This window comes from Ptychodera flava, chromosome 13 (genome assembly GCF_041260155.1).
Source record: "Ptychodera flava strain L36383 chromosome 13, AS_Pfla_20210202, whole genome shotgun sequence".
In the NCBI taxonomy this organism is placed as follows: Eukaryota; Metazoa; Hemichordata; class Enteropneusta; family Ptychoderidae; genus Ptychodera; species Ptychodera flava.
This window is the reverse complement of record NC_091940.1, coordinates 12,887,984-12,901,835: the sequence shown is the minus strand read 5'-3', so window position 1 is coordinate 12,901,835 and position 13,852 is coordinate 12,887,984. Positions and strand designations below refer to the sequence as shown.

Genomic DNA, 13,852 nt, shown 5'->3' with positions numbered 1-13,852 from the left:
CAAAGCAACTGTCTCCACCGCTCATTTACCGTCTAGACACGCATCTTGGTCCGCAATTACTGTCTTCTATAGGTGTTGACGTACTGCCTAATTTTCTTAAATACATCACGTGGCCGGGCCCCTCCGCCAGTCCAGGGTGAGCCCCCGTAAGCCCATGTGTGGTCGATAACTAGACAAGTAAAACAAATTAATTAAATATTATAAACAGCGGAGCTGAGTGGCTGACGGAGGTTGTCCCTTTTTACGTCGTCAATACAAGGCCAATTACCGGCGAACAATGCCTTTCAAAGCAATCTACGTAACAACATTTACGGCCCTGAATGCAGGTCGACAGTTACTTTTTTCAGTTCGTGAAAATCGCATTTGTGCACGCTCGGCTGCATTGTGTCAGGTCCCTCCTGCCTCGTCGGGTAACGAAGATGGGCAGGCAGAAGCTGTAAAAGACAGGAAACAAGCAGGAAATGCCGGCAGAGTGTTGAAAATCTGGAATATCCCCACGGATATTAAATATTAATGCCATTTAGTGAACGCCGAGTGACGTTCTCGGCCACCATTGGCCAGCGCGGAATGTGTTGATAGAGATTAGGAGCGGACGTCAAATTAATTGTGGTCCAATTACACCAGATTTACACTGACTGCAACTTAGGTCTGCCCTGCTGAGCTTATACAAAACATAGACAAGGCGGAATACAGTCCACTTGCGACCACTAAACTTGCAAGTGTCACAACCTATAGGGTACAGAACTCGCTTAGCACTGGACAAATTGTACTGTGTTATTCCCGTTGGTTTACTACAACAATATTTTGACGAGCCTTCACATCCATCAGGACTATAAGTGCAACTTTTTCGAGCGAGCTCTGAGAAAAATTAGAAGTTATTTTTTCTGCGTTTCTACTGAACACACCTTCGCCGTCATCCATGATTTTGAAAGTCTGAGTTGTTTATCGCTCTCTGACTACCGGCCACCGCAGCGTGAAATCTCGCCATTAGATCCAACTGGGTTTTCCTATTTTACCGTCCTTCTTTGCGATGGAGACTACCAGTGTGTCGACGAAACCCCAGTTGTCAACGAGAGCTAACGCCTTCTCAATAGAGGCGCTCATCTCGACGACCAACTCCAAAGCCAAGGCTAACAAAGTGTCCGGGACGGCCAACAACAACAACAACAACAACAGCGAACCCGCGCTCTGCGGCGACGCGGGAATCGGCAGCACCGACTCCAGTCAGGGCGACCATGCGCTACGTCCGCTCGGTGAGTTACCACATGTACTTTCAAGTTTTTTTTGTCAGTGTTAATAGACCCGGCCCCGTTTAATAGTCCAAAACTATACAAGGCAAATTTAACAAAGTGTAAATGGGTCTGGCAAATTCTTGCAGCTGGTGTAGCGGTTAGAAAAGGGGGACATTATGGTTTATTAAGGACCTAACATGGTATGAGTTTTCGTCTTCGCTTTTTTTAATAGTGTGACAAATGCAAGAGATGCATAGCGGGCATTTGAGTGGCAGTATCTCTGTCAACTGCCTAGATTTTCTGAGAATGGCACATCCAGCTTAAGTTCGCTGCTGCAGCGATTGTTACGAGGGTGTTAAATATCTGTGCGGCTTTTTCCGTCCAAAATGACCCATGTTATTGGGCGTAGAAATTCGAACTCTTCGTGAAATGTCACCAGTTAACTGGGGCCTGATGACCTGCCAGGATGTTTTGTTCGATTAAAAATAACAAAAACTTATGTCGTAGTTTGTAATTTATATTTTTTCTGGGGTGCCTGTGTTTGCTAATCATTTCTCTTTCCTACATCTTCTTTGACATTCTGTAGAGGATTTTGTCGAAAAATCCAGCTGCGTCCAACCCAGGAATAATGAAGTGACCAGCGATCCCAAATCGCCGACGTCTTCGGCGTCGATTCACATCACGGCCGGAGCCGCGCTGAGCGCCCAACCGCAGATTGCGGCCACGCAGCAAGGCAAGTTGAGCGAGGAGATGGCGAAAGTCACTTGTAAACTGGAGACCAAAGACCTGTGGGACAAATTCCATGACCTGGGAACGGAGATGATCATAACAAAGTCGGGGAGGTAAGGTTACATATTGTAGATTCACATGTGACTGAACGGGTCGAGAAAAAGCTAGACTAGTTTCTAAATTGCACAAAATAGGTGGAAGGGGATAATTGAACGACGCGCGTTATGATCCTATAGTGTACATAGGAACGCAACCTTTACTGCTCATTTGACATCTCGGCAGTTGCGTCGTTTAAATACGGGTTCCACGATCTCCAAACATCACCGCTTCATCTGCTTAAATTCAAACGAATCATCCCGAATGCCAGATATCTGTCCAAATGGGAACATCTGCCCGTATATCACCCTGCTCTCTTGTCACTGAATTGACAGGCTGCGGTCTATCCGGCAGTGGGATTCTCATAGGCTTGGCGAGACCGTTTGACGAAAACCCCTCTATCATTCTCCCTCCCCCGTCTCTCTCTCTCTCTCTCTCTCCTCTCTCTCTCTCTCCTCTCTCTCTCTCTCTCTCTCTCTCTCTCTCTCTCTCTCTCTCTCTCTCTCTCTCTCTCTCTCTCTCTCTCTCTCTGAGACTACTTATCCAGACAATGGAAATTAATTGCAGCCGTTTGCACCTCCTTTTGTCGAAAATAAGACAAATGTCAGCAGAAATCGAGTAAAACCGGTGTCCGCAGGGAAAAACTGTCCTTGTGGACTTGCTGATGTGAGAGAAAATCAAGAGTTAACGGGATAGCTGACTCGCCGGCTACAAAATGGGAAAAGTGTGTCAATAGCGGACGAACAATCAGGCTCCACTCTCAACTTGTAAGGCAGAACGCGTCAGCCATTCAGTGCTGTCAAAAGGAGTCAGAAAATGACAATTGACAAACGAAGGACATGGAATTCCCAGAAAGCTGCTTAAATACTTCCATAAAGGGGGAAAGAAAGGCCCAATTTCCACCAGTCGATCACACCACGCGCCCGAGAGAAATTTTTGTTGGCTTTCGACGCGGAAATGGCCGTCAATTGAGCGGTAAAATGGCTAACAAAACGGCAGCGATAGCTTGAAGTAGGGGGAGGAGAGAGTTGTACTAATAAGGTCGGGACTTGGTATGCATGGCTGCGTCCGTGATGTGTATAACGATAAAAGATGAACCGGGACATGGAGTGAAAAAAACCTGCAGATTACTTACTGCGACGTATTCCTCCCATAATGAGTCTTAATATCAATAACACGAGGTAAGACAACCACGCTTGAATGAATTCGACCACTATGGGACATGCTAAGTTCGCGAGTCGCTCAAGCTGACAGATATCTTCCGCCATTTGCCTTTTTTTATTTCCACTCGTAAACTTTGCAGAAGTTCAGAGAGCCCCATTCATAATAATGTAATTAGGGATTTTGGGTCTTCATTCGTAATACCATACGTACTTCACCAATTAAAACTACTCAAAAAAGTCGGGATAGGAGAGTGGGGTTTTTTTACGGCTTGTCCATCGATCAATTCAGGAAAGGTATAATTGTAAGTCTTTTACGCTGAAACACAAGTCCGTTCTGTCGACACATTCGGAAAAGGGGATACATACATTGAAAAGCTAACAACATGTAGAAGTACATGAGTGCGGTTCGCATAAATTGCCTGCGAGGGCTTGTCTAAGTTTTTATCTGGGAGTTGGTCATATTGTATGGATTGGATCGCTGGGACTGTTGTTCACTTTTGCGGTTTGGTGGAGTAGACAGACCCCATGCTAAACCCTCATTTCCAGTAATGAAACGAACAGATGGGAGCAACCATAGCAAATAGCGCTCTGGCTCCACGGCCATATTTATGAATATTACTGTCTCGATCTCCGCCAATTCTCTTCCATTTCAGAATCTATCTGCAGATTACTGTGTCTCGAACTGGCAATCGACGGTGTCGGTTTTTTTTGTCTTTTTGTTCGGCTATCACGCCCCTCAGCCCCGCCCGTTACACTATACAGAAAATCCGCGACCGGCTCTGGCAACGCGGTCGGAGTGTAAATTTCAGCTTCCGCACAGGCGGTAGCTCGCACTGACAAATCGAGTCGTGATAGATCGAGAGACCACTGAACCGCGAACGATTTCAGAATCGTAAAGCATAAATGAAGAGTTATGTTTTTCCGGTGGCAAATGTCACAATCGACGGGCAGAATTTTTTAGGAAAACTGTAATCTCGTTATTTAATTGTTTAATAGCGATTTCCAAGGTACATCCAACCTGTCCTCCGTGAGTATTCAAGTCCTGCTTGCCGTCAAAACGTCAAACAAAACAAGCGGAAGGGCGAAAAACGTTGCACCGCAAAGTTCTCGAACCTAGCAGGTTTTAGTAAAAAATTTGCTCTGTCGTTTGCTTAAAAAAAATGAAGCCGTAATTATGATTTTGACACCTCGAATGCTAATGTCCATCATACATCATGCTCCTACGGGCGATGCATATATTCTGATGTGTATTGGGAATTATTCATCGACGGGAGCTTGTCTTAACTAGATTGATTCCTTGTCATCAGCACCTAGGATGAATTTTATTAGCGATTAAAAACATTTACATATCCCGGGGAAAAACACACTGAACTGGATTTTAGAGTTGAGGTGATTTTGAGTGATTAGGGCGGCTGTTGACTTTATTAACGGTACTCGGAGTGTGTGAGAATTCGTTGACGTGTCGGGTAAAGTTGGACAAGAAAAACAGGGATTTAAAAATATTGGCCTTTTCTGCGGTTTTTGTTTGTTCTTACAAGCGTTTTTTTGGCACCACCTGCTGGGAGCTCCACCCTATCATCAGCCGCCAGCGATCCAAGATGATGGACGACCGGCCCAGCTTAACTTTCCACGAAATGTGAATAGTTCTTGTCGGTTTTCCATGCATTAATTATAGATCGCAGTCTTGATAGAGGGCTTGCTTTGTTTTCCTTGTCAGTACATGTCCCAGCGGCCACATGATTAGCACCGCTTAATGATGACAAAAAGTTGAGCACTGTCCTCGTCGGCTGGCCCGACCACCGAACATTTAAACTCCCCGGATGGACAGACATAACCACCGGGGATGCAAGGACACACTGAGAACTTGACTCGTATTGGAGTCATTAAAATTCTGTGATCACTGTCTCTTTACGTGTGCGTATATATATATATATATATATATATATATATATATATATATATATATATATATATATATATATATATATATATATATATATTATATATATATATATATATATATATATATCTGTATCGTAAAAGTATAGAATTTTCAATTATTCCTACTCTATATGCATATACATATATTGTGTAAACAATATGTTGTGTATATAACAAAGTTTAGCGTTTGATATTCACATCTCTGATATTCTGATATATATATATATATATATATATATATATATATATATATTACGGCTTTATTTGAAAATGAATCATTGACATAAAGTGTACAACAGGGATTACGCCAGGGAGTCGTTTATTTGTTGAGTTATAACTATAAGAAAACAAACCCCTGCAGAATCGTAATTCTGAAATCTATCGTTGAAATGCCGGATAATGTCTCCTCTATGATCTGAGTATAAAACGCTAAACTTTTTCATGCGTAGAGCGGGATGTAGTTTTGGCCGTTGCGTTGTTTGGCTTAGAGTGTCATTCGCCGGTTTGGTGGTGAATACACCGAGTTTGACGTTTTGATATTCGATTGTTTTTTATTTAATTTGGCATGAAGCGTCTACGGATAAGTGCCAGAAGAAAATATATCAACGTGATTCCTCTTAATCCGAGATGATTCGAAGAGTCGTTTTGGTGCTGATATTATCGCCCAGGCTCTGAAAAAAAATCAACAATAACAATATCAACAGCAACAAGAACTGTGGGGTACATGTTCAGACGGCACAGCGTGACTCTCGTCCTGTGCTTGAGCATTCCAATTACGCCGGCTTACGAGTGCCGATATCCAGGCTGGCCATTAAAAAGCCGCTTCATCGAGAAACTCATCTAATTCTGGTCTCAATTTTATTTCTTGTCAGTCCTTCTTGAGTCCGGCTTCATCGGAAGCGTTATGAAGTGCAAAGCCGTTCCAATTGCGCTGACTAATTTTCACTTCATGGCCGTTGAGACGTGCTCAAAGTGGTTTCTGCAAGTAAACTTGCGTGCCCCAGAAGGTGACAATACAATCAGTCTGTACGATGTACATACTTATCCAAAATAAGTTCGCTAAATTTAAGCTGACCCGAGGTTACAATTTCTTCTTCTTCTTAATTTATCTTTTTTTTTGTTCGAACTGGCATCTTCTTATGACAAAGACATTTGAACGTTTTTTACGAAAGAATTCCCATGAAAAGCCTTGTTTTCTTCAGGTCAGAATTACACTCGCTTACAGAAATTATTGCGCCATTCTATTACAATACGAAGAGAAGAACATAACAACGTCATAAAACTAGCTTTTAGAAGCCCCGATGTATCCCATCACAGCACATTTTAATCTGAAGTCGACATTTTTCTCCGATACTGACAATACTTAATGTTCAAAGACTAAAAGACGACCTGAAGTTTTTCTGGTACGTCCTGTTGGTTCACCCTGATTGCGTGCGGGTTCATAATTTTGTGGGGAAGCTGTCCAATTTCGGCCTGGAAAAATTGATTTACAACGGCGGTATAATTCAAATTTTACGAATTTTGTTTGGTAATCCTGTCTGACTGCATTGTGTGTGACTAATCCGCCTTTAAGCTGCAGGGCTAATAAGTGAAAACTAAGTTAAGTTGCAACAATGCACTCGTGCTAAAAGGGCTTTAGTTTGGTCGAATGACGGCTATAGATACACCCTAATAACCGCGATAATGTTATTTCTGCTACGACATCGCCCGTCAAGTCTATTTTCGCCGAGTTTCCCCCTGAAATGGAAAATTTGAATGTTTCACAGATACTCCGAGTGGCTCTATTAGGACCGAAATACGTCACATCAAAGACGAAAGCGTTCTGAGCTTTCACGAATGTCACACTTCTTCAACGGAGACATGGGGCCTTCGACGCGAACGTCCCACAATCAGCGCGTTTTGCCATCGATCCATTTAGCAGTTGTTATACAGAATTCAGACACCCGGCTGTAAAATTAGCTTCCTTCTTTCAGATGTCTATAAAGAGAGAATTTTTAAAGATACCGTTATGACGATCTCAGGCGGGAGATATTGGCGTCCTGGTGGTGATAACTTCAGTGGGGGTTCGGTGAGTTTTAATTAGCGCGGACTGCCCGCCTGCCTGGCCTGCACAAGAAAAAATGGAAGGGGAAATATCTAAATTGATTTTAAATGGACCGTCTGCGAAAACGAGTAAGATGTTTAATTAATTCAAATAAGTGAAATGACATGGAGAGATGATAAATTTGTCGTCTGATGATGCAACCCTGGATGGGCCATTTTCCCGGCAATCAAGCGAAACTTCACCGGGGACATCGCTCAAGTATGGCGAGCTATTAGTGCAGCACCTAACGATTAGTTATAAAGTCAGTCTTTTTTTCCACTCCCCTCTCCTCTCTCGTTCTGTGGCACAGATGCCGGTGATGTGGAGCGTGAAAAGCGATAGTTTATGAAGGACCCATTGAGGCAACTCCCCGGAGCCAGATTTTCAACGCTTATGTTGTTCAATACAAAAAAACACTTCACGAGTGTATCCCATCAGCTGACTCACGGGTGAATAACTGTAGTGTGTAAACATCCGACTGTGACGAGGCACAATTCCTGTACAACGAGTAGAACCACTTGAGTTGGATAGCGCGCTCGTATAGTTCAAAATTGAGAAAAACAAAACTTTGAAATATGAAATGAGAGAAATGGGGCCCGATGGTTCGAAAATACTCATCTATAGTGAGTTAAGCACAATATGAATCGCACACATAAGTAGTTAAATCATATCAAAATATCCTAGCGCAGCAAAGTTTATTCATGTTAGCGAATTAAACGAAGTTGGCCGCCCTTTTCATGATGCTGAGTAGACGGTAGTCAAAACGCAACTATTAAGAGTGGCTGTTAGAGTCAAGTTCATGTGGTGTATTTCGTGTGAGTTCGTGTTCGCGAGGGAAAAGCATGCTTTATGTTGTCAGGTGATGAGAATGGGGAAAAATCCGTTTTGATATTTAATATTTTGATATTAAGTACCCCATGATAAAGCACAATTATTGTAACAGAGAAATTCAATCCACACTTGCTTTGAATTTGAAAAAAAAAAGTTGACCAGTGCGATACGGTTTGTATTAAAAATGTCAGTGACATTCATTTCGTATGAGCTTTCTGTCTCTGGTGGTGGCAGTACTTTTCAAACAAAAATGGCAAGAATGAGAATTGCACTTGAAATAGCCACTCACCGCATTTTCAGTTCATTTCTTCACAGCTTTAACATTATAAAATGCTCATGTCCTTATTGCTTGGTTTGATTAACAGTGCCTGCTTTTTTCCGTCCCTGTGCATACCGATTTCTGCGCGCCCAAATGCGATTCAAAGAAAACACGATGTCTTCAATACCGCACATCATTGTCGAACACAAATTCAAAACTTGTGCCAGCAAAGCTAACGGGAATTTTGCCGTTGATTCTAAGCTTGATTAGCCTTTCTTAATGCATAGAAATATGTATTGATTAATAACGATATGTGATTTGAAATGTGATTTATGTATTGACAAAAGATAACAGCGACCTGCCTTGGAGTTGTTTGTTCTGTTCAAGTCGATCTTGGGAATTTCTGGTGATTTTTATTCATAAACTATTCTTTGAATATTACAAGCAATATACCAGCATGATACAAGATTTTCCGTGTATACACTTTGTCAGATAATGCGTGCAGCAATTGCCGTTCTCAGCCTGGTTTATATTGATCAGGAATTTGTGTATTTTTTTCCCAGGCGTATGTTCCCAACAGTACGTGTGTCATTCAGTAACATAAACCCTGAATCCCGCTACGTTGTTCTTATGGACATCGTCGCCGTCGACAACAAGCGGTATCGGTACGCCTACCACCGGTCATCGTGGTTGGTGGCCGGCAAGGCCGATCCTCCCCTACCGGCCAGGCTCTACATCCATCCGGACTCACCCTTCACCGGGGAGCAGCTCCAGAAACAGATGGTGTCTTTTGAGAAGCTAAAACTTACAAATAACGAGCTGGACCAAAGTGGACACGTAAGTTGATCCAATCTGGTTTGTTCTTGTTCAGGTTTGGCCTTTGTTTTCTCTTGTTTGATCAGTGCGCAGTGCTTTGCGGGTGTATGTATGGTCATGTAATTATTTCCCGTCTATGTTTGTTTGTATACTGTGAATGTAAAGTTCACTCTCGTTCATTATTTATTTATTTTATTTTATTTTATTTTATTTTATTTTATTTTAAACACGATTGGAACTAATTTGGGATAATTGGATGGTGAAGTACTGTCGGTATAATCTACAAATGTAAGCTCATCTGTTTTTCTTTCTGAATTAAACACTTGCTTTTATGAGTAATTTGTAATATCGCAACATTCAGCTATAGGGCATCTAACACTTTTGAGAAATTTGAAAAATACGAAGATCCAATTATCCCAAATTAGTTCCAATCGTGTTTACTTTATTTTAGTTCATTTTATTTTGCATAATATTACACAAAATAACCAACAAAACAACAATATCGTGCATGGATTACACAGAAAAGTTGAAACACTTATTTCCACTGTGGTCGTTTGTTTGTTGATGTCTTCCTCCGCCCACGGATTTAAGGGATGTTTGGGATCGATCTGTATGGCAGTATCTGCATTCTAATTGCAGTAAGAGTCATGTAGTTCACAGGGTGACACTTTAACGCGTACGGATGACCAATGCAAACAGCACAGGACGTAGGCCGTGCACATGCGTATTGCAATGTCTTTGAATAGCCCAGAATCGCTCTGCATCAGTGCACTTGAATTTTGTAATGTACACCTGCGTAATCACATTGTTTAAATTTAGCGCACCCTTCTGAGGTTTTTTCAGTCACTATCTTGTGTTAGTCAAACTGTGAACGATACTAACGCTCGACCGCAATTGTTTGTTTGTATTTTGTGGTTTGTTTCAGTTTGTCTTCAAACGTTTTTTTGTGTGTGTTTGAACTTCAGCTCGGTAGTTTTATGTTGACAGATGGATGTAAATTTGTTTTTAAAAATAAAAGTGTTTTTGTTCGTCATGTGCATACACATAAGGTGCAAAATATCATTGCAGTGGCATCATGATAATATTTGAAAAATAAAAAAACTGCCAAAGGAAGCTATTTAAAGTTTTGTGTCATTTTCAGCTTTGTATTAAAGTAACTCGACATGAATCAGTTGTGGACAAACACGTTGAATTCGGTCAAGTTCATATTTGGCACGGAATGTTAAAGTAACAGAGCATTCCGCATATCTGTGGATTTCTTTCGAACCGATTTCTTCAGACTTCACAGTGTACGCACGCTGACGATTAATTCCCAGGTTCATCAAAATGACGCAAAGTGAGCGTATGAAGAGGCATGTTGACAAAGATTATCGCGCTTTCTGCACGGAAAAAAACGGTAAAATAAAAAGCCATCTCAAATAAACCAAGCCAGGCTGCAAATCGACGCGTGTGCGCATTGTGTTAAAATAGCGCGTCAAAGCCCGAAATCCAACAAAAAGGTTTCAATTTGCATATCTGCAGAACGTTTGACGCGTTTGATCTTGTGTAGGCACTTTAACACGTCGAAGACGCTCCGGATGATCCGGGGGCCACTATCTTGACGGCTCTACGAGGCTCACACTCATCGATCAAGCATCTTCATTTCAATTATAATCTTTATCGAAACTTACCATCGGAAACTTGCCAAAGTGCCGGGAACGGATGTTGAGTGTTTTGCCGCAACCAAATTGCATTACTTTTGGAGAGCGCATTCCCTCGCAAGTTTATCTCTTCACAGAAAAACAAGTTAGATATATCTCTTTTCGCTCGATGAGTTTCGCTGGACACACATCTCCTCGCCTTTTATCTTTTAACAGAATATAAAGTCGGATGTATTTTTCAATCGGTAGCAAAGCCTCACTGTCTAACGTCATTTTATATTCATTTTAAGCATGGTGCTAAAGTTTTACACTTTCCCCCGGTTGAACGTCTGTACCGGATTCAACAAATCGCCTCGCCATTTCTCTACAATATCAAGTGATGAAAATGGACAAAAGCTGTGACATTTTGAGACGGTAACAAGCGTTAAACAATAAAAGAGGGCAAAAAAATGCTCCGGTCGCTGTTGTAAAACCAGGTCTTTAGAGCGCTTACGTCAAACCCCAAGGTTACAGCATACAGTCGCCGAGAGAAACTTTTGGATGTCCACCGATGACGCAAATACGCAAAGTAAACATATTACAGTACTAAACACACAAATGATAAGGACGAATGAAATATGCGACAGACCTATTATCAATTTTTTTATGTCAAAACTGCGTTGAAAGCCTGGATGTGTCTGCTCTGTGCGATTGATGCAGGTTTCAGCGAACGAAATTCTGGTTGAATACTTTTCTGTCTATCCGTGAATCAGTAATATAGAGACGGGAGTCTTTGTTCTGCGGTAATCACCACCGACTTTATCGTACACAAAAGAAAATATTTACCAATCGGTTTTATTTCGTCTTAATTCAGGTGGAAATAGCTATTTCATCATCTTTCTTTTTCTTTGAGACGTTTAGCGCAGTTTTGATGCGGGAGAAGAAAGAGAAAATCCCCCTTTTGTGTATTCCAATCAGAATCCAGTACAGCCGTCTCAATGGGATGTATATCCGTTGACGGGTTCCCTATTTATCTGTCTAGGGAAGACGCTACACTTAAATGCGCTCCTGGAAGAAATCATGTCTGGAGTTGAATTTGCGGGATTTAACGTGAACTTATTAGTTTCGGGGTTGAGCGTGGAGTGAATTGCGCGCGCAAAGACAAGCCAGGCGGAGCGAGGGAATTGCTAAAACTGCGCACGTGGAGCAGCCTCCCAGCATGTTAAATTGCGCACCAACAAAATAAAATATTATGGAGTTGTATTTAATTTCGCTTAACGCTTGTCATTCTGCAGAAATCAATCTCTTATATGGATGTAACAAGGGGCTAAAGGTTCTGATGTTGTGCCTTCATTGTGTTTAAAACAGGGATTGCCTTCATTGTCGCTCGCAGAAGATCCCCCTAACACCCTCCCCTCCAGTGAAATTGAAATATCGCCGGCGAGAAATTGATTCAAATTTGTTACCTTGTAACATTTCATGGGGTTGATCAATTTCGTGCTTCATTTCAAGCTACTCGGTACGGGTTATTTTGAAGTGCGGATCTCTGCAAACGAGAACATATCGCGATTGACCGTAATTAGTCTTTTCATCATAATACACCGTCCCATCATTCATCGGATTTACAGATTAGGCTCATAAAAGCAATAATTCGTGTAAATTAATACGAATCGCGGGTGTTTACACTGTCGCTGCGCTCATCGGTGTTGTGTTCTGATGGGTTTTTTCCCTCTGCGTGTGTGTCTCTGTCTCTATTCAGCTCGTTTTGTCGAAATGACCTCGGTCGGTTCACTTCTGTGGTCCTCAACTCGCCTCGCAGGAGATGAGAACCATATTACCAAGGTAGCTTTTATTGTCGTCCCTGCTCCCGAATGGAAAATGAGCGAAAATTTTATGAAATGACTTGACCGACAGTGAAAGAGATAGACTCAATCACACTGCTCTCATTGGCGAGATTGTGTCAACTTAATTATCTCAGCGCAGCACTTTATTCCAATCAATCACTTTTCAGACTCCCGGATTTAACCTCCAATCTCAATCCAACCAAGAATTGATACGGCCCACTTGTATTGCTACTTGCTCACAAAAGGAAGTTAATTTCAAATATTTTCATATTCAAGTAATTAATCCCGCCGTGTGTGTTCTTGTCACGTGTGCAAATGAACCTTGCGGTGTTCTTTTATCACCTTCGCTTTCAGTGTTAGATTTCGAAAATTAATATATAAATTTTTGTCTGTAAGCAAATCCGCGAGTTCTTCAGCCTTTCATGAAATATTGCTTTGTGATTATCTGTGTCGAAAGCTGCTTCAGAAAACAGAAATATATATTTTTTCACTGATCGCGGATTACAAAAAGAGTCAAAGTTGTGCAATGATAACAATAATATTACCTATATTACTTTTTTGAAGTCAATGGGTTTATATAATATTGTCAGATAATCTTAAGTTTGATGAAACAGTTTTTATTAATCTTGATAACATTTTCATGGAAATTGAATGTGATAAGAAGGAAAAAGAAAATTGTCAAAAGGTTGGGATATTTAGTGCAATAAGTAAAGATTGAATTGGACAATGCAATGAATGAGCCGTTCCGCCGCAATTGTACAATTTATAAACTTTTCACTCGATGAAATCACCAGATTTGTGAAAACAGAACTCCACCTGAACATTCCGGCATCCACGCGTGCGCAGATCGATTAAAGACGAGCCGGGCTTACCAACGTTTGTGAGTGGGGTTTGGCGGAATTACTTCGCGGTTCTGGGAAGTTTACTGTGAATTTTGACAATCTATTTTACTATTGATCGGGGACTATCTGCAGACAAGTTTATATCTTCAATTATTTGTGATACCAGAGACGATCCCGCTTGAGTGAAATTGATGTTTCTGCACGACACTCGGCCAATCCCCAAGCGATGAGGATGTATGTTTCCCCCATGATGTAAGCTTTCACGGGGACTTACATCTCTAAGTCCGGACTTCAACTTTACGCAGTTTGGTCTAATGCCGCGTAAACACCGCTGAACCTGAGCTAAAGGTTGTGGATGAGGACATAGATAAAGTCGTGATTCAGCTGTCAGCGGGCT

The 13,852-nt window shown here is 41.6% G+C and overlaps 1 protein-coding gene across 2 annotated transcripts in view; it reads left to right on the top strand.

The window, feature by feature from the left end:
- The first annotated feature begins 303 nt into the window (after positions 1-303).
- Positions 304-13,852, top strand: part of LOC139147463 (T-box transcription factor TBX20-like) — a 31,148-nt gene continuing 17,599 nt past the window's right edge. Inside the window, exons 1-3 of one of the 2 annotated variants that reach the window (XM_070718568.1) lie at positions 304-1,253; positions 1,819-2,074; positions 8,898-9,171. In XM_070718568.1, the coding sequence (XP_070574669.1) occupies positions 1,031-1,253; positions 1,819-2,074; positions 8,898-9,171 (753 nt within the window). In that variant the 5' untranslated portion in view covers positions 304-1,030. The remainder of the gene's footprint in view (positions 1,254-1,818; positions 2,075-8,897; positions 9,172-13,852) is intronic. The other variant, XM_070718567.1, reaches the window with a different exon arrangement.